The 25,752-nt window shown below is 43.8% G+C and overlaps 1 protein-coding gene across 1 annotated transcript in view; it reads right to left on the reverse strand.

Moving 5' to 3' along the window:
* The window catches only part of LOC129811217 (integrin alpha-1-like), a 110,582-nt gene extending 88,783 nt beyond the window's left edge, over positions 1–21,799 (reverse strand). The window contains exon 1 of the mRNA XM_055862380.1: positions 21,399–21,799. Coding sequence (XP_055718355.1) covers positions 21,399–21,441 — 43 coding nt within the window. The 5' untranslated portion in view covers positions 21,442–21,799. The remainder of the gene's footprint in view (positions 1–21,398) is intronic.
* Positions 21,800–25,752: the final 3,953 nt, after the last annotated feature.

Here is a 25,752-nt window from a genome sequence, read left to right on the forward strand (position 1 = left end):
AGTCTGACACTGCTTCTCTGAGACATATGTTGGCATGGACCAGGAGCACATTATCATACTCTCAATCCACCCCCCACCCCTCTCTCTCTCTGTTCCTCTCTCTCGTCCTGACTGCTTGGTCACTGTGTTCTGGGGAACACTCTCTTGGGTTGTTTTCTTTATTATGAGTTCTGATATTGGTTCTCTCTTAGGTTCTATTGGGTTCTGATATTGGTTCTCTCTTGGGTTCTATTGGGTTCTGATTTTGGTTCTCTCTTGGCTTGTATTGGGTTCTGATATTGGTTCTCTCTTGGGTTCTATTGGGTTCTGACATTGGTTCTCTCTTGGGATTTATTGGGTTCTGAAATTGGTTCTCTCTTGGGTTCTATTGGGTTCTGATATTGGTTCTCTCTTGGGCTCTATTGGATTCTGATATTGGTTCTCTCTTGGGCTCTACTGGGTTCTGACATTGGTTCTCTCTTGGGTTCTATTGGGTTATGAAATTGGTTATCTCTTGGGTTCTATTGGGTTCCAATATTGGTTCTCTCTTGGGTTCTATTGGTTCTCTCTTGGGTTCTATTGGGTTCTGATATTGGTTCTCTGTTGGGTTCTATTGGGTTCTGACATTGGTTCTCTCTTGGGTTCCTTTGGGTTATGAAATTGGTTCTCTCTTGGGTTCTATTGGGTTCTGATATTGGTTCTCTCTTGGGCTCTATTGCGTTCTGATATTGGTTCTCTCTTGGGCTCTACTGGGTTCTGACGTTGGTTCTCTCTTGGGTTCTATTGGGTTATGAAATTGGTTCTCTCTTGGGTCCTATTGGGTTCTGAAATTGGTTCTCTCTTGGGCTCTATTGGGTTCTGATATTGGTTCTCTCTTGGGCTCTACTGGGTTATGACATTGGTTCTCTCTTGGGTTCTATTGGGTTATGCAATTGTTTTTTACTCCAACTGGAGAGACTTTAACTTCTGCTGCGATCACTTCATTATGTTCACAGTAAAATTAATCTATTTGCTTAGGCACTGTTTTATGCGCCACCGCTGCGCCAATCAGCTCCCGAGTGGTGCAGCGGTCTAAGGCACTTCATCTCAGTGCAAGAGGTGTCACTGCAGCTCCTAGTTTGTATCCAGGCTGCATCACATCCGGCTGTGATTGGGCGGCACACAATTGGCCCGGAGTAGGCCGTCATTGTAAATAAGATGACTTGCCTAGTTAAATAAAAAATAAATTAATGTATTGTTATATGATTAGTCTACAAAGTCATCTCTACCCATAGATGTGGCTGTCTATTTAGAGTCCCTATAAATCTCAGTGGAAAGTCATTTAATGTGTGCGTAGGATGTAACAGAATGTGTGTAGGTTGTGCTCAAACACAGACGTGTCTTAGTATGCAATGAAGACAGGACTGAGAAAACATAAGATGAGTCCTATTGGTCAAGTGTTAGCTGGAATGGATGTAGGCAGAGGACGCTGTACATTAAACAAGAACAACATTGGCAGCCATACAGTAACATAATGCCTCAGAGTCAATTGGAACGTACCCCATTGACCCATTCATTCAACAGGGACTGTTCCCCATTAACCAATTCATTCAACAGGGACTGTTCCCCATTAACCAATTCATTCAACAGGGACTGTTCCCCATTAACCAATTCATTCAATAGGGACCGTTCCCCATTAACCAATTCATTCAACAGGGACTGTTCCCCGTTAACCAATTCATTCAACAGGGACTGTTCCCCGTTAACCAATTCATTCAACAGGGACTGTTCCCCGTTAACCAATTCATTCAACAGGGACCGTTCCCCATAGACCCATTCATTCAACAGGGACTGTTCCCCATTAACCAATTAATTCAATAGGGTCCGTTCCCCATTAACCAATTCATTCAACAGGGACTGTTCCCCGTTAACCAATTCATTCAACAGGGACTGTTCCCCGTTAACCAATTCATTCAACAGGGACTGTTCCCCGTTAACCAATTCATTCAACAGGGACTGTTCCCCGTTAACCAATTCATTCAATAGGGACTGATCCCCATAGACCCATTCATTCAATAGGGACTGTCCCCCATTGACCCATTCATTCAACAGGGACTGTCCCCCATTGACAAATTCATTCAATAGGGACTGTTCCCAATTTACCAATTCATTCAATAAGGACCGTTCCCATTCATTCACTGTGTGTCCATCTACAGTATGCACTGTATGTGAAGTCCATGGAGCTGCCTGCCATATCGGATTCCATATTGGAACTGGAACTTCCAAATCTATTCATTGGACCGCTGATTTTTAAAGGCCTGGAACATGGAATAGGAATACAAGTCACCACCCACGGAATTACATAATTCTCCCTGCTGGTTGTCAAGGATTTCATGCCAGAATCTTCCCCATCCCCAATCGTGCTTTATCACACACCCACAAACTCATCCTAACCCTCATCCAAATATTACTAACAAATGACTCATGTTCAAAGTGCTGATCACAAAGCTTTTCATCAGCGGAGCTAACTTGCAACACAAAGCTGGGATAGGAGTTAAGGGAGCTGCTGCGCTCGATTAAACATTTCAGAGAAATACACCCTGTGATGAGGTCACAGGGTTCACTTCTTCTATCTCCCTGTAGGCAACCTTCCACTCCCTTTAGGCAAACTTCCTCTCCTCGTAGGCAACCTTCCACTCCCTTTAGGCAACCTTTATCTCCCCTTTGGCAACCTTTCATCTCCCCTTTGGCAACCTTCATCTCCCCGTAGGCAACCTTTCATCTCCCCGTAGGCAAACTTCATCTCCCTGTCAGCAACCTTCATCTCCCCGTAGGCAACCTTCATCTCCCCATAGGCAACCTTCATCTCCCCGTAGGAAACCTTTCATCTCCCCTTAGGCAACCTTCCTCTCCCGGTAGGCAACCTTCATCTCCCCGTAGGCAACCTTCATCTCCCCGTAGGCAACCTTTCATCTCCCCGTAGGCAACCGTCATATCCCCGTAGGCAACCTTCATCTCCCTTTATGCAACCTTCATCTCCCCGTAGGCAACCTTCATCTCCCCGTAGGCAACCTTCATCTCCCAGTAGGCAACCTTCATCTCCCCGTAGGCAACCTTTCATCTCCCCTTAGGCAACCTTCATCTCCCCGTAGGTAACCTTCATCTCCCCTTAGGCATCCTTCATCTCCCTGTAGGCAACTTTCATCTCCGCGTAGGCAACCTTCCTCTCCCCGTAGGCAACCTTCCTCTCCCCGTAGGCAACCTTCCTCTCCCCGTAGGCAACCTTCATCTCCCCGTAGGCAACCTTTCATCTCCCCGTAGGCAACCTTTCATCTCCCCGTAGGCAACCTTCATCTCCCCGTAGGCAACCTTCATCTCCCCTTAGGCAACCTTCCTCTCCCCGTAGGCAACCTTCATCTCCCCGTAGGCAACCTTCATCTCCCCGTAGGCAACCTTCATCTCCCCTTAGGCAACCTTCATCTCCCCGTAGGCAACCTTCATCTCCCTGTAGGCAACTTTCATCTCCGCGTAGGCAACCTTCATCTCCCCTTAGGCAATCTTCATCTCCCCTTTGGCAACCTTCATCTCCCCTTAGGCAACCTTCATCTCCACTTAGGCAACCTAAAGCAAATTATCAGCAGTGTAATTTTAGAGAGAGTCAGTGAGCAGCAAAAGTTTGTGAGTAAACAGTCCACAAGAAACTGTTAACTGTAAATTGATTCATAAACCATAAGCATACTGTAGCAGATCGCCCTATTTGACAATGGTGTCAATGTGTAGACTATAAAATAAATGAAAGCTTTGTTATCTCAGCCAATAGACAATATTGCAGTTGGCCTCTCTCTTTCTCTCTTGTGCTCAACAGACAATGAGGGATGAGAAAAGAGAACATGTATTGTCTATCCTTTCATTTCATTAGATAGGCATTTTTGATTTCATAATTTGTCCATAGACAGTGACATTTTTATGCTTTGTTTCATAAGTCTCTAAGCATAAAAATCCACTTGCATTCCACTGCATTACAATGCTTTACACTGTTTCCTTTTTCTGCTACACTGGAACTGTGTTGTAATAATTTGGGCTCCCGAGTGGCGCAGTGGTCTAAGGCACTGCATCTCAGTGCTATAGCTGTCACTACTGACCCTGGTTCGATTCCAAGCTGTATCACAACTGGCCAAGATTTGGAGTCCCATAGGGCGGCGCACAATTGGTTCTGCGTTGTTAGGGTTTGGCCGGGGTAGACCGTCATTGTAAATAATAATTTGTTCCTAACTGACTCACCTAGTTAAATAAAAATCTGTACAACACTGTGAAGGTTGGATTTCACAGCGAGGAGATAACAATGCAGAACTGATTTCTTGCCCAGAATGAGGCATTTTTATGAAGTGGCGATAAAGACCGGCTACTGTACAATATCTACAAAAAATTAACTGGACCTTTCAACACAAGAAAAAAATTATAATAATCAAATACAGCTTCAAAAGAAGAGCGCAGTCAAGTGTACGTTTAAATTAGGCAGCATGCCGACCTATTCCCTGCCGCTCTCAAACAAAGAAATAACAGGATTCTTATAAGAATACCCACTATGCATCAGCCAATGGGAATACGTTTCACACATTGATCAATTAACAAACAAGGGAAACCATTCCATTATATACCTGTTCATATTATAAACATACATTTATTTCCATAGCACACACACTTCAATAAAGGTGCTACACCATGCATTAAGTACAAATTGAAGTTAGGGATATTGTCACGTTCCTGACCTGTTTTCTGTTAGTTTTGTATGTGTTAGTTGGTCAGGACGTGAGTTTGGGTGGGCAGTCTATGTTTTGTGTTTCTATGTTGGTTTAACGGGTACCTGATATGGTTCTCAATTAGAGGCAGGTGGTTTTCATCTCATCTGATTGAGAATCATATTAAGGTAGGTGGTGTCACATTGTTTGTTTGTGGGTGGTTGTCTCCTGTGTCTGTGTTTGTCGCGCCACACGGGACTGTCTCGGTTTGTTTGTTTGTTTTATGTAGTCTGTTCCTGTTTCATGCGTTCTTCGTGTCATGTAAGTTCATATGTTCAGGTGCGTCTACGTCGTTTGTTGTTTTGTAGTTTGTGAAAGTGTTTTTGTGTTTTTTCGTCTTTACTTTAATAAATCATGTCATATCACAACGCTGCATTTTGGTTCAATCCATGCTCCTCCTCTTCGGATGAAGAGGAAAGCCGTTACAGATATGAACATATACGCCCTGGGAATAAGCTACATCCGCATATCCCGTACCATGAAAAACGTTGCGCTCGAACCGACCCTCATTTCAATGTCAAATCTCTGACCAGGAAATGGATAGAACTCTTCAATCACAATAAACAAGGTAATAATTCAAATTTAGGTAGATTCAGCTTAACGTTTCATTTACTAAATATGATCACATTATAGAGGTAACTTCTGATTGTTACATACATGATAAGAAATAATAAAATGTTACTGCGTAGACACAACGGATTGGAACATATTCAAGGACAACAATGCCAACATACACGACTCCACAGACAGGTTCACATCCTAAATCAATTTATAGGAAGAGAACTGCATACCATCAAATATGTTTCTATTACACAGCAATGACTTGCCATTGTTCACTGGTGAGCTAAGGGCTCTCCGCAGTGTCAAAGAGGATTACCACAGGAGCAAGACCAGGGACCTCTATAGAGAGGCCAAGAAAAAGGTACCCTCATGAATTAAGTCAGCCAAACAGCAGTACAAAGACAGGATAGAGCAACAGCTCTCCAGCTAATTTTTATCAGCATGTTAAATGTGCAACCAGAGGGAAAAAAATTATAGACCACCTTTACTCCACACAGAGACGCGTACAAAGCTCTCCCTTGCAATCCATTTGGTAAATCTGACCATAACTCTATCCTCCTGATTCCTGCTTGCTAGCAAAAATTAAAGCAGGAAGCACCAGTGACTCGGTCTATAAAAAAGTGGTCAGATGAAGCAGATGCTTAACTACAGGACTGTTTTGCTAGCACAGGCAGATTCTTCTGATGACATTGAGGAGTACGCCACATCAGTCACTGGCTTTATCAATAAGTGCAACGAGGACGTCGTCCCCACAGTGACTACGTACATACCCCAACCAGAAGCCATGGATTACAGGCAACATTCTCACTGAGCTAAAGAGTACAGTTGCAGCTTTCAAGGAGCGGAACTCTAACCCGGAAGCTTATAAGAAACCCTGCTATGCCCTCCGACGTCAATACAGGACTAAGATCGAATCGTACTACACCGGCTCCGACGCTCGTCGGATGTAGCAAGGCTTGCAAACTATTACAGACTACAAAGGGAAGCACAGCCGAGAGCTGCCCAGTGACATGAGCCTACCAGATGAGCTAAATGACTTCTATGATCATTTCGAGGTAAGTAACACTGAAACATGCATGAGAGCATCAGCTGTTCCGGACGACTGTGTGATCACCCTCTCCGCAGCCGATGTGAGTGAGACCTTTAAACAGGTCAACATTTACAAGGCCGCAGAGCCAGACGGATTACCAGGACATGTACTCCGAGGATGCGCTGACCAACTGGCAAGTGTCTTCACTGACATTTTCAACCTCTCCCTGTCTGAGTCTGTAATACCAACATGTTTCAAGCAGACCACTATAGTCCCTGTGTCCAAGAACACTAAGGTAACCTGCCTAAATGACTACTGACCCGTAGCACTCACGAGTGTAGCCATGAAATGCTTTGAAAGGCTGGTCATGGCTCACATCAACACCATTATCCCAGAAACCCTAGAGCTACTCCAATTTGCATACCGCCCTAACAGATCCACAGATGATGCCATCTCTATTGCACCCCACACTGCCCTTTCCCACCTGGACAAAAGGAACACCTATGTGAGAATGCTATTCATTGACTACAGTTCAGCGTTCAACACCATAGTGCCCTCAAACTCGTCACTAATCTAAGGACCCTGGGACTTAACACCTCCCTCTGCAACTGGATCTTAGACTTCCTGACGGGCCGCCCCCAAGTGGTAAGGGTAGGTAACAACAAATCCGCCACGCTGATCCTCAACACGGGGGCCCCTCAGGGGTGCGTGCTCAGTCCCCTCTTGTACTCCCTGTTCACTCATGACTGCACGGCCAGGCACGACTCCAACACCATCATTTAGTTTGCTGATGACACAACAGTGGTAGGCCTGATCACCGACAATGATGAGACAGCCTATAGGGAGGAGGTCAGAGACCTGATCATGTGGTGCAAGGACAACAACCTCTCCCTCAACGTGATCAAGGAGATGATTGTGGACTACAGGAAAAAGAGGACCGAGCACGCCCCCATTCTCATCGACAGGGCTGTAGTGGAGCAGGTTGAGAGTTCCTTGGTGTCCACATCACCAACAAACTAACATGGTCCAAGCACACCAAGACCGTCGTGAAGAGGGCACAACAAAACCTATTCCCCCTCAGGAGACTGAAAAGATTTGTCATGGGTCCTCAGATCCTCAATAGGTTTTACAGCTGCACCATCGAGAGCATCCTGACGGGTTGCATCACTGCCTGGTATGGCAACTTCTCGGCCTCCGACCGCAAGGCACTGCAGAGGGTAGTGAGTACGGCCCAGTACATCACCGGGGCCAAGCTTCCTGCCATCCAGGACCTCTACACCAGGCAGTGTCAGAGGAAGGCCCTAAAAATTGTCAAAGACTCCAGCCACCATAGTCATAGACTGTTCTCTCTGCTACCGCACAGCAAGCGGTACCGGAGGGCCAAGTCTAGGTCCAAGAGATTTCTAAACAGCTTCTACCCCCCCCCATACACTGCTGCTACTCTCTGTTATTATCTATGCATAGCCACTTTAATAACTCTACCTACATTTACATAATAACCTCAATTACCTCGACACCTGTGCCCTCGCACATTGACACATTGACTCTGTACCAGTACCCCCTGCATATAGCCCCGCTATTTACTGCTGCTCTTTAAATATGACTTTTTGGGCGGTATTTTCTTAAAACTGCATTGTTGGTTATAGGCTTGTAAGTAAGCATTTCACTGCAAGGTCTACACCTGTTGTATTTGCCACATGTGACAAATACATTTGATTTGAAAAACACCTTTCGGACTCTTTATCCCTCCGCACTGGTGCGCCGCAAGGCTGCGTGCTCTCACCTCTACTCTACTCATACGACACCAACGACTGCACTTCCAACAACGCATCTGTCAAACTACTAAAGTTTGCAGATAAAAAACACTCTGATCGGTCTCATCACCGACAACGATGAGTCCATGTACCGTGGAGAGGTCGCCCGGCTAGTCGCAATAACCTACAAGTCAACACAGAAAAAACTGTAGAAATGGTGGTTGACTTCAGAAAACGCCCCCCACCATCTCTCCCCCTCAAGATTGATGGCTCAGCTGTCAGCACAGCTGAATTATTCAAATTCCTGGGCACAATCATCTCCCAAAACGTCAAGTGGGTGGATAACATCACAGCGGTCACCAAGAAGGCACAAAGGCATATGTATTACTTGCGGCAGCTGAAAAAATCTCCCTGACAATCCTGATCCGATTTTACAGATCAGTCCATCCTCACCTCCTCCATCACCATCTGGTTTGGGTATGCGTCTGCCTGCTGCACTATGCAATGGGGCAGGTAGCATTCTCCTGACATCCGCCAACCCCAGATTCGACCGTCGAACCGCCAACCCCAGATTCGACCATCATTCCAGACAACACGTTTCCACTGCTCCAGAGTCCAATGGCGGTGAGCCTTACACCACTCCAGCCGACGCTTGGCATTGCGCATGGTGATCTTAGGCTTGTGTGCTGCTGCTCGGCCATGGAAACCCATTTCATTAAGCTCCCAACAAACAATTGTTGTGCTGTTGCTTCCAGAGGCAGTTTGGAACTCGATAGTTAGTGTTGCAACCGACAGACAATTTTCCGCGCTACGCTCTTCAGCACTTGTTGGTCCCGTTCTGTGAACTTGTGTGGCCTACTACTTCGTGGCTGAGCCGTTCTTGGTCCTAGACGTTTCCACTTCACAATAACAGCACTTACATTTGACCGGGGCAGCTCTAGCAGGGTAGAAATTTTATGAACTGACTTGTTGGAAAGGTGGCATCCTATGATGGTGCCATGTTGAAAGTCACTGAGCTCTTCAGTAAGGCCATTATACTGCCAATGTTTGTCTATGGAGATTGCATGGATGTGTGCTCAATTTTACATACCTGTCAGCAAAGGGTGTAGCTGAAATAGCCGAATTTGAAGGAGTGTTCACATACTTTTGAATATATAGTGTATGAGCTGTCCTCCCCTCAGCAGCCTCCACTGGTATACCCACTGTACATGTGTATATCTGCTCATTCTCTTATAGCTCTATGCTCACTCTACCTAGTTGTATATAATGTATGCACACTTTGTGTCAACTCCGCTGTCTGTGTTCTGTCTCTAAGTGTTGTCTATCACTAGCAGCACCATATCACCAAGTAACATTCTGAGTATGTTGTCTATCACTAGCAGCACCATATCACCAAGTAACATTCTGAGTATGTTGTCTATCACTAGCAGCACCATATCACCAAGTAACATTCTGAGTATGTTGTCTATCACTAGCAGCACCATATCACCAAGTAACATTCTGAGTATGTTGTCTATCACTAGCAGCACCATATCACCAAGTAACATTCTGAGGATGTTGGATATCACTAGCAGCACCATATCACCAAGTAACATTCTGAGTATGTTGTCTATCACTAGCAGCACCATATCACCAAGTAACATTCTGAGTATGTTGGATATCACTAGCAGCACCATATCACCAGGTAACATTCTGAGTATGGTGTATATCACTACCAGCACCATATCACCAAGTAACATTCTGAGTATGTTGTCTATCACTAGCAGCACCATATCACCAAGTAACATTCTGAGTATGTTGGATATCACTAGCCGCACCATATCACCAAGTAACATTCTGAGGATGTTGTATATCACTAGCAGCACCATATCACCAAGTAACATTCTGAGTATGTTGGATATCACTAGCAGCACCATATCACCAAGTAACATTCTGAGGATGTTGTATATCACTAGCAGCACCATATCACCAAGTAACATTCTGAGTATGTTGGATATCACTAGCAGCACCATATCACCAAGTAACATTCTGAGGATGTTGTATATCACTAGCAGCACCATATCACCAAGTAACATTCTGAGTATGTTGGATATCACTAGCAGCACCATATCACCAAGTAACATTCTGAGTATGTTGTATATCACTAGCAGCACCATATCACCAAGTAACATTCTGAGTATGTTGGATATCACTAGCAGCACCATATCACCAAGTAACATTCTGAGTATGTCGGATATCACTAGCAGCACCATATCACCAGGTAACATTCTGACTGTGTCAATGTAATTAGTGAATATCGGTGATTCTGATTCCGAAACGCTCAACAATGGGTTTCGGCGCAAAACCATATGCTGACGCTCCAAACTCAAACTCTAATACATGTTTCTCATATTTTACAGGTGATCAGCAACAATCAAGAGGACATTTCTAACCCACATCATTATCAATAAATAGATGTGCTTCTCATCAACTGTAAATCATCTGTAACTATACAGTAATAACTTAGTGTAGGAACTGTGTGAACTTGAACTAGCTAACTTTTCTAGGGTTCCATGGGTCAAAGTTCAGGGGCATGTACATAAGCCAGGCAGATCAATCATGAAGAATGTCTAAATGCTTTGCAAGTAGGTTTCCCTGACCCAAAAGTGCAACACTTTAGAAAAAAAACATTTGTCTTGAAGAAAAAACTGAGTGTGTGTTGCATTGTTGCCCCCCTGGCCTAGATCAGAAGAAAAAATCAGAATTAAAAAAACATTTGTTTTGGAGAAGAACAACATGGTGGTGCAGTGGATTGCGTGTTGCCCTGCAGTAGCTGAGGACTGTGGATAATGTGAACGAGGTGCCCCGTGCAGCCTGTACATCATCTCAGTGTGATGCCACAGTGATGGATGGGTCTGGCCTCTTGCTGCTGGGGGTGAGAGGAAAGAGAGGGGGGTTGGGTGGCAGGTCTGATCACTGCTCTGAGGCCTGGTGCACAGATGATGCAGGGCTGAAGCACACACAGAAACATACACAGATACAGATGCACGCACGCATGCAGACATTTATGCACACACACACACACATACAGCCCTCAGGGGCCTTGTGTATCTGCTGACAGCCTCTGATCCTCTGTGTGTGTGTGTGTGTGTGTGTGTGTGTGTGTGTGTGTGTGTGTGTGTGTGTGTGTGTGTGTGTGTGTGTGTGTGTGTGTGTGTGTGTGTGTGTGTGTGTGTGTGTGTGTGTGTGTGTGTGTGTGTGTGTGTGTGTGTGTGTGTGTGTTTCTTTTGGTGGCGTGTTGATAGTGCATCTGGAAGACCAGAGAACACCAGAACACCAGAGTGCCATGGACAGAGTTTTCTGTTTTCAAAGCATTGAAGCATTGTGTAAAACAAGATTAACACAATCAAGACATACCAGAATTTTTTTTTTCCATGGCCGGATTATTACATTTCATCAGATAAAAAAGCAAAATGTCTACTATCCTATATCTTGACATTTGAAGAGCTTGACTTTCCTTCCCCTCAGAGCTTTGTGGAGCTTCTTATCTTTTCTCAGAGCTGGTGTTTGTTTGTGAACCTAACGACCCTGGTTGCTGTAGCTGGTGCCTGGCATCTCTCTAGCCTCTCTCCCACTGTTGTTGTTCTTATTGTTGTTCTAAAGGGAAGATAACCAACCTCCCAACCTCCCTCACCTCCTCACCTCCCACAGTCCTCTTCCCCTCCTCCTCCTTCTCACCCATCCTCCCCACCTCTCCTTCCCAGTTTTATGTGAGGTGGGTCTCTTGAGGCTCTGGGACCGGGGTCACCGGAGGTCACGACCTTGGGGTTGCTAGATGACTGGACTCTAAATGTGCCGTCACACCTGCTCCAGTCCCACCAGAGAGTCACGGTTGTTCTTTTAAAATAATTAAGGGAGAAACTTGGCTTTTAACCCTAATATGTTTCATTACATTGGGATTACTCCAACACATGGTGGAATCCAACACATGAGGAGACCAAAAGCACTGCTTTTTGACACATTGCTTCCTTAACCCGGAAGCCAGATGCACCAATGTATTGGAGGAAACCGTGTCCAACTGGCGAAACAAAGTAATTTTGCAGGTGCCCGGCCCACCACAAGGAGTCGCTAGAGCACAATTTGACAAGGAAATCCCGGCTGGCCAAACCCTCCCCTAACCTGGACAAGGCTTGGCCAATTGTGCGTTGCCTCATGGGTCTCCCGGTCAAGGCCGTGCTTTCAGTGTTGCGCGAATGCTGCCATCTATCCACAGTTTTTGGTTTGTTACATTTTAATCATCACAGTAGGAACAACATCCTCTATGCACTATCTGATGAGCCCAGTGTCAGAGTCAGTTTAGTTGTCAATGTTATTTCCAGAGGTGACCCAGAACATTTCCCAGTCCACGTGATCGAGAAACAGTCCTGTAGCATGAATTCTGATTGGTCAGAACAACGCTGAACAGTCCTTATCACGGGTGCTTCTTGTTTAAATTTCTGTATATATGCGGGGAAGAGCAGAATGGAGGCATGATCTGATTTGCCAAAGGGGGAGGGTCTTGTAGCTGTCATGGAAGGGAGAATAACAATGGTCACGCGTCCTCTCTCCACGTGTAACACAGGAGATGTGTTGGTGGAATTTCAGGAAATGTTTTCCTATAAATTCTACTAAGGTTTCCTGACCGCAAGATTGTCATATTTTACATTCAGCACAAAGGTTTTGATATTTCCAAACCAATTATTTGTCCGGTTAAATGATTGCAAGTGTATAGACATGAAACTCCTACAAAGCATTATAGTTGGCTGCTTCCAAGCCAGTAATTGTGTCTACTGGCATACAGTGATGTTTGATAGAGATTGTTTGGTATGCCTGAGCTAAACCCTTTCACAAGGTAATTTTTCTCAATGGCAAACATTACTCATCTGAGCTCTTAAAAGCTTTGTAAACACCAGTATATGGGATCTGTCAAGACATGGGATCAGCTTACAGTGGGCTAGGCCGCTTATTGTGACTGTGGACACACATGGTCTTGTTTATTTTACCTGATGTCTTGTTACAGTCAGTAGATACTAGACACTACATACTATTCCCTGGACACACATGGTATTGTTTATTTTACCTGATGTCTTGTTACAATATTTACATGTTGACTGTTTGTGGAGTCTCATGAAGTCATATTCAGTCAGATTTTTCAGTTCTCGTATTTCTTTTCTGGGACTGCCATACCATATTGATGTAACCTCTCAAAGAAAACCTTCTTGATATCTATACTCTTATAAAAAGGGTCCTATCTAGAACCTAAAAGGGTTCTTTGGCTGTCCCCATAGGAGAACCCATTGAAGAACCATTTTTGGTTCTAGGTAGAACCCTTTTGTGTTACATGTAGAACCCTATCCACAGAAGGTTATACATGGAACCTAAAAGGGTTCTACCTGGAACCAAAAAGGGTTCTCCTATGGGGACAACCGAAGAACACTTCTGGAACACATTTTTCTAAGAGTGTAGTTTCTAGTTCTCAGTAACAAACAACAAGCTGCTTGCTTCCAGTGTTTCATGTGAGCCAATAAAAGAGAAGACAGTAGACAGTGGGTCAGCCCGTCAGACAGCCAGTAAAGGAATGTGTTTTTTTAGGCTCCAAGTATGGAGGGAGACGTTCAGAGTGAGATCTTCTGGAAGATCTGGGGCTTCTGCCAGGGGATGCTCTGGATTTACGACCGACCAAGCAAAGGGGGAGAAGAGACCCTCAATGCCAGGGCCAGGGTTAAGGGGACTGAGTGGCAGCCTGTCTGTTGAACAAAGCTTGACCATCACTCCTTCTCTCACTCCACTGGTATACCCTGACCTGGGTTCAAAATGATTTCAAATACTTTTATTGAACTTGCCTGGAGAGCCAGATGAGCGGGTTTGCACTTTTGGGACGATTCCATTGAATTCACTGAATGAAAATAAATGACGATCTCATTTTTGGAATTTACAGTGCATATTAAATTAGCAGCGGTTGCAAACATCTACTGTATCTGCATAGTGAACTACTTATAGAGGATGATGCTGCTATGGGAGAGATTCAGACTGTCGGGCTGTGGGTTCAGTTCAGACTGGCTCCTCTTCTCCAGACTCATAAATACAGCCAGACCACTAATGTCTTCAGACAAACTGCCCAGCCTCCACCCCTTCACTCATCTTCAAACAGCCAATGAATTAGCTCTTTAATCAAATCAGCTGCAGCAGCATTCCATACATAAAGGAACCTTCAGACAGTGAAAGAAATTAAGAGTTAATTTACAAAATGCTATATGCACCAATTTTTTATATATATATACACTGCTCAAAAAAATAAAGGGAACACTTAAACAACACAATGTAACTCCAAGTCAATCACACTTCTGTGAAATCAAACTGTCCACTTAGGAAGCAACACTGATTGACAATAAATTGCAAATGCTGTTGTGCAAATGGAATAGACAAAAGGTGGAAATTATAGGCAATTAGCAAGACACCCCCCAAAACAGGAGTGATTCTGCAGGTGGGGACCACAGACCACTTCTCAGTTCCTATGCTTCCTGGCTGATGTTTTGGTCACTTTTGAATGCTGGCGGTGCTCTCACTCTAGTGGTAGCATGAGACGGAGTCTACAACCCACCCAAGTGGCTCAGGTAGTGCAGTTCATCCAGAATGGCACATCAATGCGAACTGTGGCAAAAAGGTTTGCTGTGTCTGTCAGCGTAGTGTCCAGAGCATGCAGGCGCTACCAGGAGACAGGCCAGTACATCAGGAGACGTGGAGGAGGCCGTAGGAGGGCAACAACCCAGCAGCAGGACCGCTACCTCCGCCTTAGTGCAAGGAGGTGCACTGCCAGCGCCCTGCAAAATGACCTCCAGCAGGCCACAAATGTGCATGTGTCTGCTCAAACGGTCAGAAACAGACTCCATGAGGGTGGTATGAGGGCCCGACGTCCACAGGTGGGGGTTGTGCTTACAGCCCAACACCGTGCAGGACGTTTGGCATTTGCCAGAGAACACCAAGATTGGCAAATTCGCCACTGGCGCCCTGTGCTCTTCACAGATGAAAGCAGGTTCACACTGAGCACATGAGCACATGTGACAGACGTGACAGAGTCTGGAAACGCCGTGGAGAACGTTCTGCTGCCTGCAACATCCTCCAGCATGACCGGGTTGGCGATGGGTCAGTCATGGTGTGGGGTGGCATTTCTTTGTGGGGCCGCACAGCCCTCCATGTGCTCGCCAGAGGTAGCCTGACTGCCATTAGGTACCGAGATGAGATCCTCAGACCCCTTGTGAGACCATATGCTGACACATGCACATTTGTGGCCTGCTGGAGGTCATTTTGCAGGGCTCTGGCAGTGCACCTCCTTGCACTAAGGCGGAGGTAGCGGTCCTGCTGCTGGGTTGTTGCCCTCCTACGGCCTCCTCCACGTCTCCTGATGTACTGGCCTGTCTCCTGGTAGCGCCTGCATGCTCTGGACACTACGCTGACAGACACAGCAAACCTTTTTGCCACAGTTCGCATTGATGTGCCATTCTGGATGAACTGCACTACCTGAGCCACTTGGGTGGGTTGTAGACTCCGTCTCATGCTACCGCTAGAGTGAGAGCACCGCCAGCATTCAAAAGTGACCAAAACATCAGCCAGGAAGCATAGGAACTGAGAAGTGGTCTGTGGTCCCCACCTGCAGAATCACTCCTGTTTTGGGGGGTGTCTTGCTAATTGCCTATAATTTCCACCTTTTGTCTATTCCATTTGCACAACAGCATGTGAAATTTATTGTCAAACAGTGTTGCTTCCTAAGTGGACAGTTTGATTTCACAGAAGTGTGATTGACTTGGAGTTACATTGTGTTGTTTAAGTGTTCCTTTTATTTTTTTGAGCAGTGTATATTTTTCACCAGAAATGATTGCTTATGGATATTTTGTGTGTAAAATGTATCTATTCTCAGATTTTTTATTCATAGATTTAAGACAATGTTTTTTTTTTGCTAAACGCTATATATCCATTGTTTAGCTGGAATGGAATGTTCGTATCCTGTATATTTGACTGTGATATGTGATTGTCTCACCTAGCTATCTTAAGATGAATGTACTTACTGTAAGCTGCTCTCGATAAGAGCATATGCTAAATGACTAAAACAAATGAAAAAAGTTTTACATTGATGTCACAAATGTATAATTTTTACATTTCTTTATAAAAAAATTACTTATTTGTTACATTTGTGTAAAACCTAGCATTATTTGTCTCTGAAATGAAAACCAGTGAATCTGTCACGTTCTGACCATAGTTCTTGTGTGTTTTACTTGTTTTAGTGTTGGTCAGGACGTGAGCTGGGTGGGCATTCTATGTTGTGTGTCTAGTTTGTCTGTTTCTATGTTTGGCCTAATATGGTTCTCAATCAGAGGCAGGTGTTTTGTGTTGTCTCTGATTGGGAATCATATTTAGGTGGCTTGTTTTGTGTTGGGGTTTGTGGGTGGTTGTTTCCTGTCTTTGTGTTCATTTCACCAGAGAGGACTGTTTCGGTTTGCCACGTTTGTTATTTTTGTATTTTGTAAGTGTTCACGTTATCGTCTTAATTAAATCATGTTGAGCACAAACTACGCTGCGTCTTGATCCGATCCCTGCTACACCTCCTCTTCAGACGAAGAGGAGGAAGGCTGCCGTTACAGAATCCAAGATTTTAAACAAATACATGTCTGTCATTGAACAACCGCATGACATCAATAGATAGTTAAAAAACACACCAATCTATTTGATAATTTATTGAAATAAAAAAGCAAATTTACCATCTTTTTGGAAGGAAACTCTAAAAATGTATTGTCACGACTTCCGCCGAAGTCGGTCCCTCCTTGTTCGGGCGGTGTTCGGCGGTCGACGTCACCAACCTTCTAGCCATCACTGACCCATTTTTCATTTTCCATTGGTTTTGTCTTGTCTTCCTTCACACCTGGTTCCAATCCCATCAATTACATGTTGTGTATTTAACCCTCTGTTTCCCCTCATGTCCTTGTCGGAGATTGTTTTACTGTCTGTGATTGTGCTAGTATGTGTTGGTGTGCGACGGGTTTTGTACCCACTTTGTTATTTTTGTATATTTTGGGTTTTTGGAGTTTGGTCAGCACTCATTAAACGACTCCGTTTATACCAAGTTCGTTCTCCTGTGCCTGACTTCCCTGCCACCAACACGCACCCATTACATGTATACTGTTGGTGGAGAGATGGGTGATACACTGTGGAGAGGGAGATAAACGGTGGGGAAGGAGATACACTGTGGGGAAGGAGATCAACTATGGGGAGGGAGATACACTGTGGGGAAGGAGATCAACTATGGGGAGGGAGATACACTGTGGTCCTATTTACACCTGCTGATATACGGCGATGGGAACAATCTCACTTCTCTAAAGAATGCTGAGGATTCGCTTCTCTGCATATTTTTGAGTGCGTTCCCTCAAATTTCAGTTGAAAGGCATAGTTCATTTGAAAGACATAAAACATTACTCCTTGATTGCGTATGTGAACAGATGTACAGATGTTCAATGAACACCCTTTGTAAGTATCATACCACACACATCTGTGAGTAACATGAATACGTGAATGTACACAATGTGTTATTACGAGTTGGCTACATAAGCCCTACTGTACATCCCATAAATTGATTAGCGACATTGAGACTGACAAAAAAAACATAATGACAGAATCTGAGATATAAGAAACAATCTGCAATGTATGAATACACACTCTTGTGTATCATGTTCTGCCTGATGTGTTACAACCACCGTGGCTAAAGATTATGAGCAAGAAGACCACCATAAATAATCCCTCGACACCTTCATCCTCAAGAACAAACATCACTGTAATCTACATGTCCAAAAGCTTTGTGTGTCCATTCTGTATAAGAGTTAGAACATCAGTGTGTGTGGTTGGATTGTGTGCGTGTGTTCTTACATTCATATGGCTAAGCATATCCGCGTGTTTTCAAGTGTCCAGAGTAAGTTGACTTGTCCCAGTCCCACACACCCCTGATTGAAGCCAGATGAGCTCTCCTCGAGGTCCCAAACCAAAAGCACCTGTACTCCCATCTCCGTTAGGAATTTATAAGGTTCAAATGCCGCCACTACAATAACCACATGTGGGCCCCTGGGCCACGCTGGAGCCGCACTCCTAGCTTAACATGGGATTTCTGAGTATGGCCCCAACCAGTAGGTTCCAGCCAAGCCCCCCTCATTCATAAACAATCAGGCAGCTCACAGAGGTAGACAAGGTCATTGATTGGTTCAATACTCAGGATGAGTAGCTAGGACAATAACCACTAAACAAAGCTCCTCACAAATGAATTATATTTAAGGAGGGGAGGGGTGAGGGAGGGGGCATGGAACTGATGAGATATGAGTTATCCCACTACTGTAGATTTGTTCCATCTGAACTAAAGAAGTCTAGGGTCAGATTCATTAGGTCATGGAACGGAAAATGTTTTGCAGCAGAAAATGTAAAAGTAGTCTCTCCCTGTTAACTTCTGTTTACTTCCATTTGGTGTTTAATGAACTGGGTCTGAGTGTGCAGTCAGTGGTCTGTGGGGAGAGGAACCAGAGCCTAAGTAGGGAGACTCTTGGTCTTTGCACCAAATGGCACCCTATTCCCTATTTACGGACCCTGCTCAAAAGTAGTGTACTAACTGAGGAATAGGATACCATTTGGGATGCAAACTTGGTGTGATGTGATAGCGGCTAATGTGAGCCTCTATCTCCAGCTGCATCTCTAACTCAATTCTCTAATGACGGTCACGAGCCGGTGACGAGCCGATGTCACATGTGAGCGTAGGAATCTGAGAATTAGAGGGACGCTCACACTGTTGACTTTACAGTAACAGAGGAGCATTTCAAGGTTTCAGACCCAGTCCCAGGTTGCGCCCCAAATGGCAACCTATTCCCTATGTATTGAACTACTTTTGACCAAGGCCCATAAGGCTCTGATCAAAAGTAGGCCATTATATGGGGAATGGTGCCATTTTGGAAGCAGACCCAGTCTCAAATACATTGTTGGTACTTTCCCCCCTTTTAGAACTACAGGAACATGACCTGAGAAGTTAATTCAGTACTGCTGGACTTATAACTGAGTGTTCAGTCACAAGTCACTGCGGGACTTCCCACACCAGCAACAGGCATATCTGTTTTCAAATACACACCGGTACAAAATAGGCTTTAAAAGTGTCTGAAAATTAAATGAGTTCATATTGATAAGCCCAGAGTTCCAAATGTGCAAACTTTCAATAACTGGTCTTTGGAATATTGAAAATGAAATGATACTGATAATTTATTACATCACCGGCAGTGTCAGAAATCCTACACCTGGTTGCGTGACATGAGGTCTGGCTTTGGACTATCACCACACAGGAACTCCATTTAATTCACTTCAGATTACTTATTATTACTGTAGGTACTTACCCATTTTATCCCAGCACTGATTGTATTCCGAAATACAAGACATCACAATTTAGACAAAAAACAAAATTGTTGATAAATATATTCCTACATAAGTTCAGGAGTAAAAAATGAACAAGTCACATAATAAGTTGTATAGACTCACTCTGTGTGCAATAATAGTGTTTAACATCATTTTTTCATGACTACCTCATCTCTGTACCGCACATATTCAATTATCTGTAAGGTCTGTCAGTTGAGCAGTGAATTTCAAACACATATTCAACCACAAAGACCAGGGAGGTTTTCCAATGTCTCGCAAAGAAGGGCACCTATTGGTAGATGGGTAAGAAGAAACAAAGAAGAAAACAACAGACATTGAATATATCTTTGAGCATGGTGACGTTATTAATTACACTTTGGATGGTGTATCAATACACCCCGACACTACAAAGATACAGGCATCCTTCCTAACTCAGTTGCTGGTGAGGAAGGGAACTGCTCAGGGATTTCACCAATGGTGACTTTAAAATTGTTACGGAGTTTAATGGCTGTGATAGGAAAAAACTGAGGATGGATCAACAACATTGTAGTTACTCCACAATGCTAACTTAATTGACAGAGTGAAAAGAAGGAAGCCTGTACAGAATTAAAATATTACAAAACATGCACCCTGTTTGCAATAAGGCAGTAAAGTGATGGTGCAAAACATTTGGCAGAGCAATTAACTTTTTGACCTGAATACAAATTGTTATGTTTAGGGCAAATCCAATACAACACATCACTGAGTACCACTCTCTATATTGTCAAGCATAGTGGTGGCTGCATCAGCTTTTGGGTGTGCTTGTAATGTTTAAGGACTAGGGAGTTTTCAGGATAAAAAATACATGGAATGGCGCTAAGCACAGGCAAAATCCTAGAAGAATTCAGTCTTCTGTCCACCAGTAACTGGAGGATGAATTCACCATTCAGCAGGACAATAACCTAAAACACAAGGCCAAATCTACACTGGAGTTGCTTACCAAGAAGACAGTGATTGTTCCTGAGTGGCCAAGTTACTGTTGTGACTTAAATCTACTTGACAATCTATAGCAAGACCTGAAAATGGTTGTCTAGTAATGATCAACAACCAATTTGATCTAGCTTGAAAATTTGTTTGAATATTAATGGACAAATGTTGCAAAATCCAGGTGTGGAAAGCTCTAAGAGACTTACCCAGAAAGACTCACAGCTGTAATCGCTGCCCAAGGTGCTTCTACAAAGTATTGACTCAGTGATGTGAATATTATGTAAATGAGAAATGTTATTTTCAAAAAACATATTTTCACTTTGTCATTATTGGGTATTGTGTGTGGATGGGTGAGAATGTTTTTTCTTTATCCATTTGAGTTCAGTCTGTAACACAATAAAATGTGGAATAAGTCAAAGGGGTCTGAATACTTTTTGAAGGCACAGCAAAAAGTAATCCAAGCCATTATAACTGTCTCAGAAGAAGTTAATAGGAACCAGGAACCAGGACAGTTCTAGTTCTACTTTTGTATGTTCAATGTTTCTCACAGGAAGTTGCACCACTCACTCAAGCGTCCAAATTAGGCTCCAAATCATAATTCATGCTGAATTCTACTGGTGTACACCCCCCCCCCCCCTGCCCGAGGTAAAAAAAAAAAAAAAGTATATTCAATGTAAAAGCAATTTACACCTAATGGATGCTTTTATGAGTCACGATGAATCATTAATAATTGAGTACACGGTTAATGTCTGTGTGCCTGTGGGACGCGCACAGGAACCTGAATAGTGGACACACACAAGTTAAAACATGCGCGCGCGACAGACTGTTCGCTTGTAGGTTAATAAACTGGTGGTAACATGTATATTCAGAGAAAATATCACCTACCGAGTGCTGTCGTTAATTTCAAATATTGCATTTGCCGGAGCATCTTGGAATAATCAGTTTCCACGGTGGCTGGAGCTGGTATTCTTCGACCCTTCCCGTCAGACGCGCAATATTCAACTGAAGACAGAACTCTCTAGAGGCGTGAGGGGTGATTGAAATAATCTGAGAATTAGTCTGGCATTTCCTGCATGCTAGCATCTGCGTTTGAAGTATTTTAAATTTACAAGAGGAACCCTGTAACTGTCACTTAAAGACGGGCATTTATTCCGTTTTTAAAAAGAAGTGTTATTATTCTCCTGGTCTCCCGGCACATCACTGCTCCATATCCTCTTCTGCTGCGTAGGCTACTGTGTGGAGTGGACGGGGCCGGGAGAAGAAGTCAGGACCCAAGACTTCAGTTCACTCTGATATCATAGGCACTGAGTGTGTGGGAGTTGGCTTGCCAAGTCGACCCATGGGAAAATCTTACCATGCAAATAAAACCAGTGACAGAGACGTCTGACTCTGGAAATAATAGCGGTTAGTTATTTTGGAATGGGGAATCGCTACCAAACCAATTTGTCTTGAAAATGTCAACCTTTTTTGCCAGTACTCCACCACCACCAGTGTTGTGTTCCATAGCCTGTTTCAAAAGATATTCATTTGCTACAACTTGTGGAATTAGGGGAAAATAGCAGGTGCCCCCAGCCCTATACCTAATACTTCACATTTAAATAGGCAACTGGCAACATTTTTTCTTTAACCCTTATTTTACCAGGTAGGCTGACTGAGAACACATGATCATTTACAGCAACAACCTGGGGAATAGTTACAGGGGAGAGGATAAATGAGCCAATTGTAGACTGGGGATGATTAGGTGACCATGATGGTATGAGGGCCAGATTGGGAATTTAGCCAGGACACCAGGGCTAACACCCCTACTCTTACAATAAGTGCCATGGGGATCTTTAGTGACCACAGAGAGTCAGGACACCCATTTAACATCACGTCCAAAAGACAGCACCCTACACAGGGCAATGTCCCCAATCATTGGAATATATTTTTTATTGACCTGAGGAAAGGGTGTCTCCTACTGGCTCTCCAACACCACTTCCGACAGGATCTGGTCTCCCATCAAGGGATTGACCAGGACCAACCCTGATTAGCGTCAGAAACAAGCCAGCAGTGGGATGACTGACAACTACCTGATAATGTCAAAGAAAACCAATTAACAATAAAAGCAACTGAGGTCACACGAAATGTTGATGGAACTATTTGCCAAAAAATTGCTCTATCATTAACGTGTAAAGAACATAACCTTTACCATCTCCTTATCGATAATACAATCTGTACAAATGACATTTGCTTTAATTTCTGGGCTGTAATAACAGGATAACATTAGTTTAAGATTTAGAGGTATGGGGGTGTGCTCCTGGCTTATGACAAGTTATGACAAGCATGCATAGTACGATGGTCGACTCTTACCTAACCCTAGTGACAGTTAATTCACTACGCTTGTTCTAGAGAAGATCCTTGTGGGTTTCTTATGGTAGACAGGGGGAATAACATCCAGAAATTAGGTTACACTCTTGTAAAAAATGGTTTTAAAAGGTTTCTTCTGCTGTGACCATAGGAAAACCTTTTTGGGGTCCAGGTAGAATACTTTTTGGGTCCAGATAGAACACTTTTTGGGTCCAGGTAGAACCCTTTTTGGGTCCAGGTAGAACCCTTTTTGGGTCCAGGTAGAACACTTTTTGGTTGCATGTGCCCTCTGTGAAAAGGGTCCTACATGGAACCCAAAGGGGTTATATCTGGAGCCAAAAGGGTTCTACGTGGAACCAAAAAGGGATCTTCAAAGGGTTCTTCTATTGGGACAGCTGAAGAACCTTGTTAGGTTCTAGATAGCACCTTTTTGTCTAAGAGTTAGCTGTATGAGGGGATTGGGATTAGCCTGGAAACCAAATTGATTTGTTCTGTTTATTAAGAGCATATCCGTTTTGATTACATGCAAGATTGTGACAACCTCCCATTGTTAAAATATCATAATAAGTAAGAGAACATGTAGCCACTGAAACCGAGAAGTGAGGTTGATTATTACCGCAAATTTTTCATAACAATTCTCAGATTGAGACTATTCCTTGAGCCTCACAGCGCTGTTGTTGTGGTGTGTGTGTGTGTGGATTTGGATGCTCGTTACATGAGATGTATTCCTATATACCTTAACTATATTTTCCATTTGGGAGGTAATGCCATAGTAGATACCTGCCTGTCTGTTTCTACAATCCCTCAGTGGCTTGAACATTGTGTGTCCGTTTCATTACTGTAAAATACTGTACATGTTAAAATGGCCAGCTTCAGTCAGCTGGTTCTAGCAATCCCTTCTGGTTAGTTCTAGTCGGGCAGCTTAGTCTCTCATTCACAGGACCCACACTTTTGTTAGTGTCTTATTGGTCAAGGTTACACCTAATACTTATCATCGCATCTCCTTCAGTCTATCAGTGGCCTTGATTCCCGGAACTTCAGTTTCAGTTAGTCTATGACTCCAGCATGCTGTGTGGTCAGAAACATGCTTTTGTCACGGCTCCTCCTCTGCAGTGCAGGGGGCGGTTCCTCCTGCAGGCAGAGGAGGGTCATTAGTGATTGGAGTCACCTGGGCTCAGGGTATTTAAACTGCTGATACACTAATCATCTCTCTCTCTCTCTCTGCTCCTCCAGGTATGATCCTGTTTTGTTTGTTCCTTTGTAGTTTTGCATAGTTTTCACTCAGTCATGTTCACACACACATATTCACGCATCCATGCATTTTACATACACCTTACATCATGATACTTCCACACCTCATTCCTTTTTCTTAGTTTAAAGTTAATAGTTTTGTTTATAATAAAGAACCTTTTAATTGGCCTATACCTGTTGTTCGTGTCCCCTCATTTTTGTCACAGGCTATGAGCCGGCTTGTGACACTTTCCCCATCCTGATGAGCACTTCCACGGTTTTCCATCCTGTTGAACTTTTCCTCCTGTAGACTGTATCCCTTTATGTCTGATGTTTAATTGTGCGTGCATCTAAACGACCACATAATTAAGGTCAGTTCTCGCTGGACATGATTCTCAGTTATCTGAACCATGAGTGGTCAGATGTGTGTGTGATGCCCTCACACAGTGACACATTGACATTGACTCTGAACCGGTACCCCCTGTATATAGTCCTTAATTATTTATTTTTCTTATCTGTTACTTTTTTTAAAGGTATTTCCTTAAAACTGCATTGTTGGTGAAGGGCTTGTATAAGTAAGCATTTCACTGTAAGGTCTACCTACACCTGTTGTATTGGGTGCATGTGACAAATACAATTTGATTTGTGTGTGAATGTGAACATCTTCTTCCATTAAGCTCCCCCTAACCTGGACATCCGCCTCATCCTCGTTCTGACCGGACGTTCTGTGGTGGTTGCTACCGGCCTTAAACCAGCACCTAAGATTTCTTATTACATGTATGGTCCTTCGATTCTCTACAACCCTTCCCCTATTTTCCAATACATATTTCTAGATGTTTCATACACACAGGAGGTAAATGTTGAGGTTCACTGCATCTGTTAGTTAACACATTGCAGATGACTGTTATTTACTCATGGCTCCTGTAACACACAGTGAGAATTAGATAGGTGGAAGACACAGGCAAGACTGTTGTGAACTATCAGTTATACATTTGAGTCATTTAACAGACACTCCTATCCAGTGGAATTTACAGTAGTGAGTGCATACATTTGTATTTTTTTAAATCATACTGGTCCCCTGTGGGAGTCAAACCCACAACCCTGGTTTTGCAAGTGCCAAGCTCTACCAACTGAGCCACACTGGACACACAACAGGACACACAACTACACTGCTCAAAAAAATAAAGGGAACACTTAAACAACACAATGTAACTCCAAGTCAATCACACTTCTGTGAAATCAAACTGTCCACTTAGGAAGCAACACTGATTGACAATAAATTTCACATGCTGTTGTGCAAATGGAATAGACAAAAGGTGGCAATTAGCAAGACACCCCCCAAAACAGGAGTGATTCTGCAGGTGGTGACCACAGACCACTTCTCAGTTCCTATGCTTCCTGGTTGATGTTTTGGTCACTTTTGAATGCTGGCGGTGCTCTCACTCTAGTGGTAGCATGAGACGGAGTCTACAACCCACACAAGTGGCTCAGTTAGTGCAGTTCATCCAGGATGGCACATCAATGCGAACTGTGGCAAAAAAGGTTTGCTGTGTCTGTCAGCGTAGTGTCCAGAGCATGCAGGCGCTACCAGGAGACGGGCCAGTACATCAGGAGACGTGGAGGAGGCCGTAGGAGGGCAACAACCCAGCAGCAGGACCGGTAC

This window comes from Salvelinus fontinalis, chromosome 2 (assembly GCF_029448725.1).
Source record: "Salvelinus fontinalis isolate EN_2023a chromosome 2, ASM2944872v1, whole genome shotgun sequence".
Classification (NCBI taxonomy): domain Eukaryota; kingdom Metazoa; phylum Chordata; class Actinopteri; order Salmoniformes; family Salmonidae; genus Salvelinus; species Salvelinus fontinalis.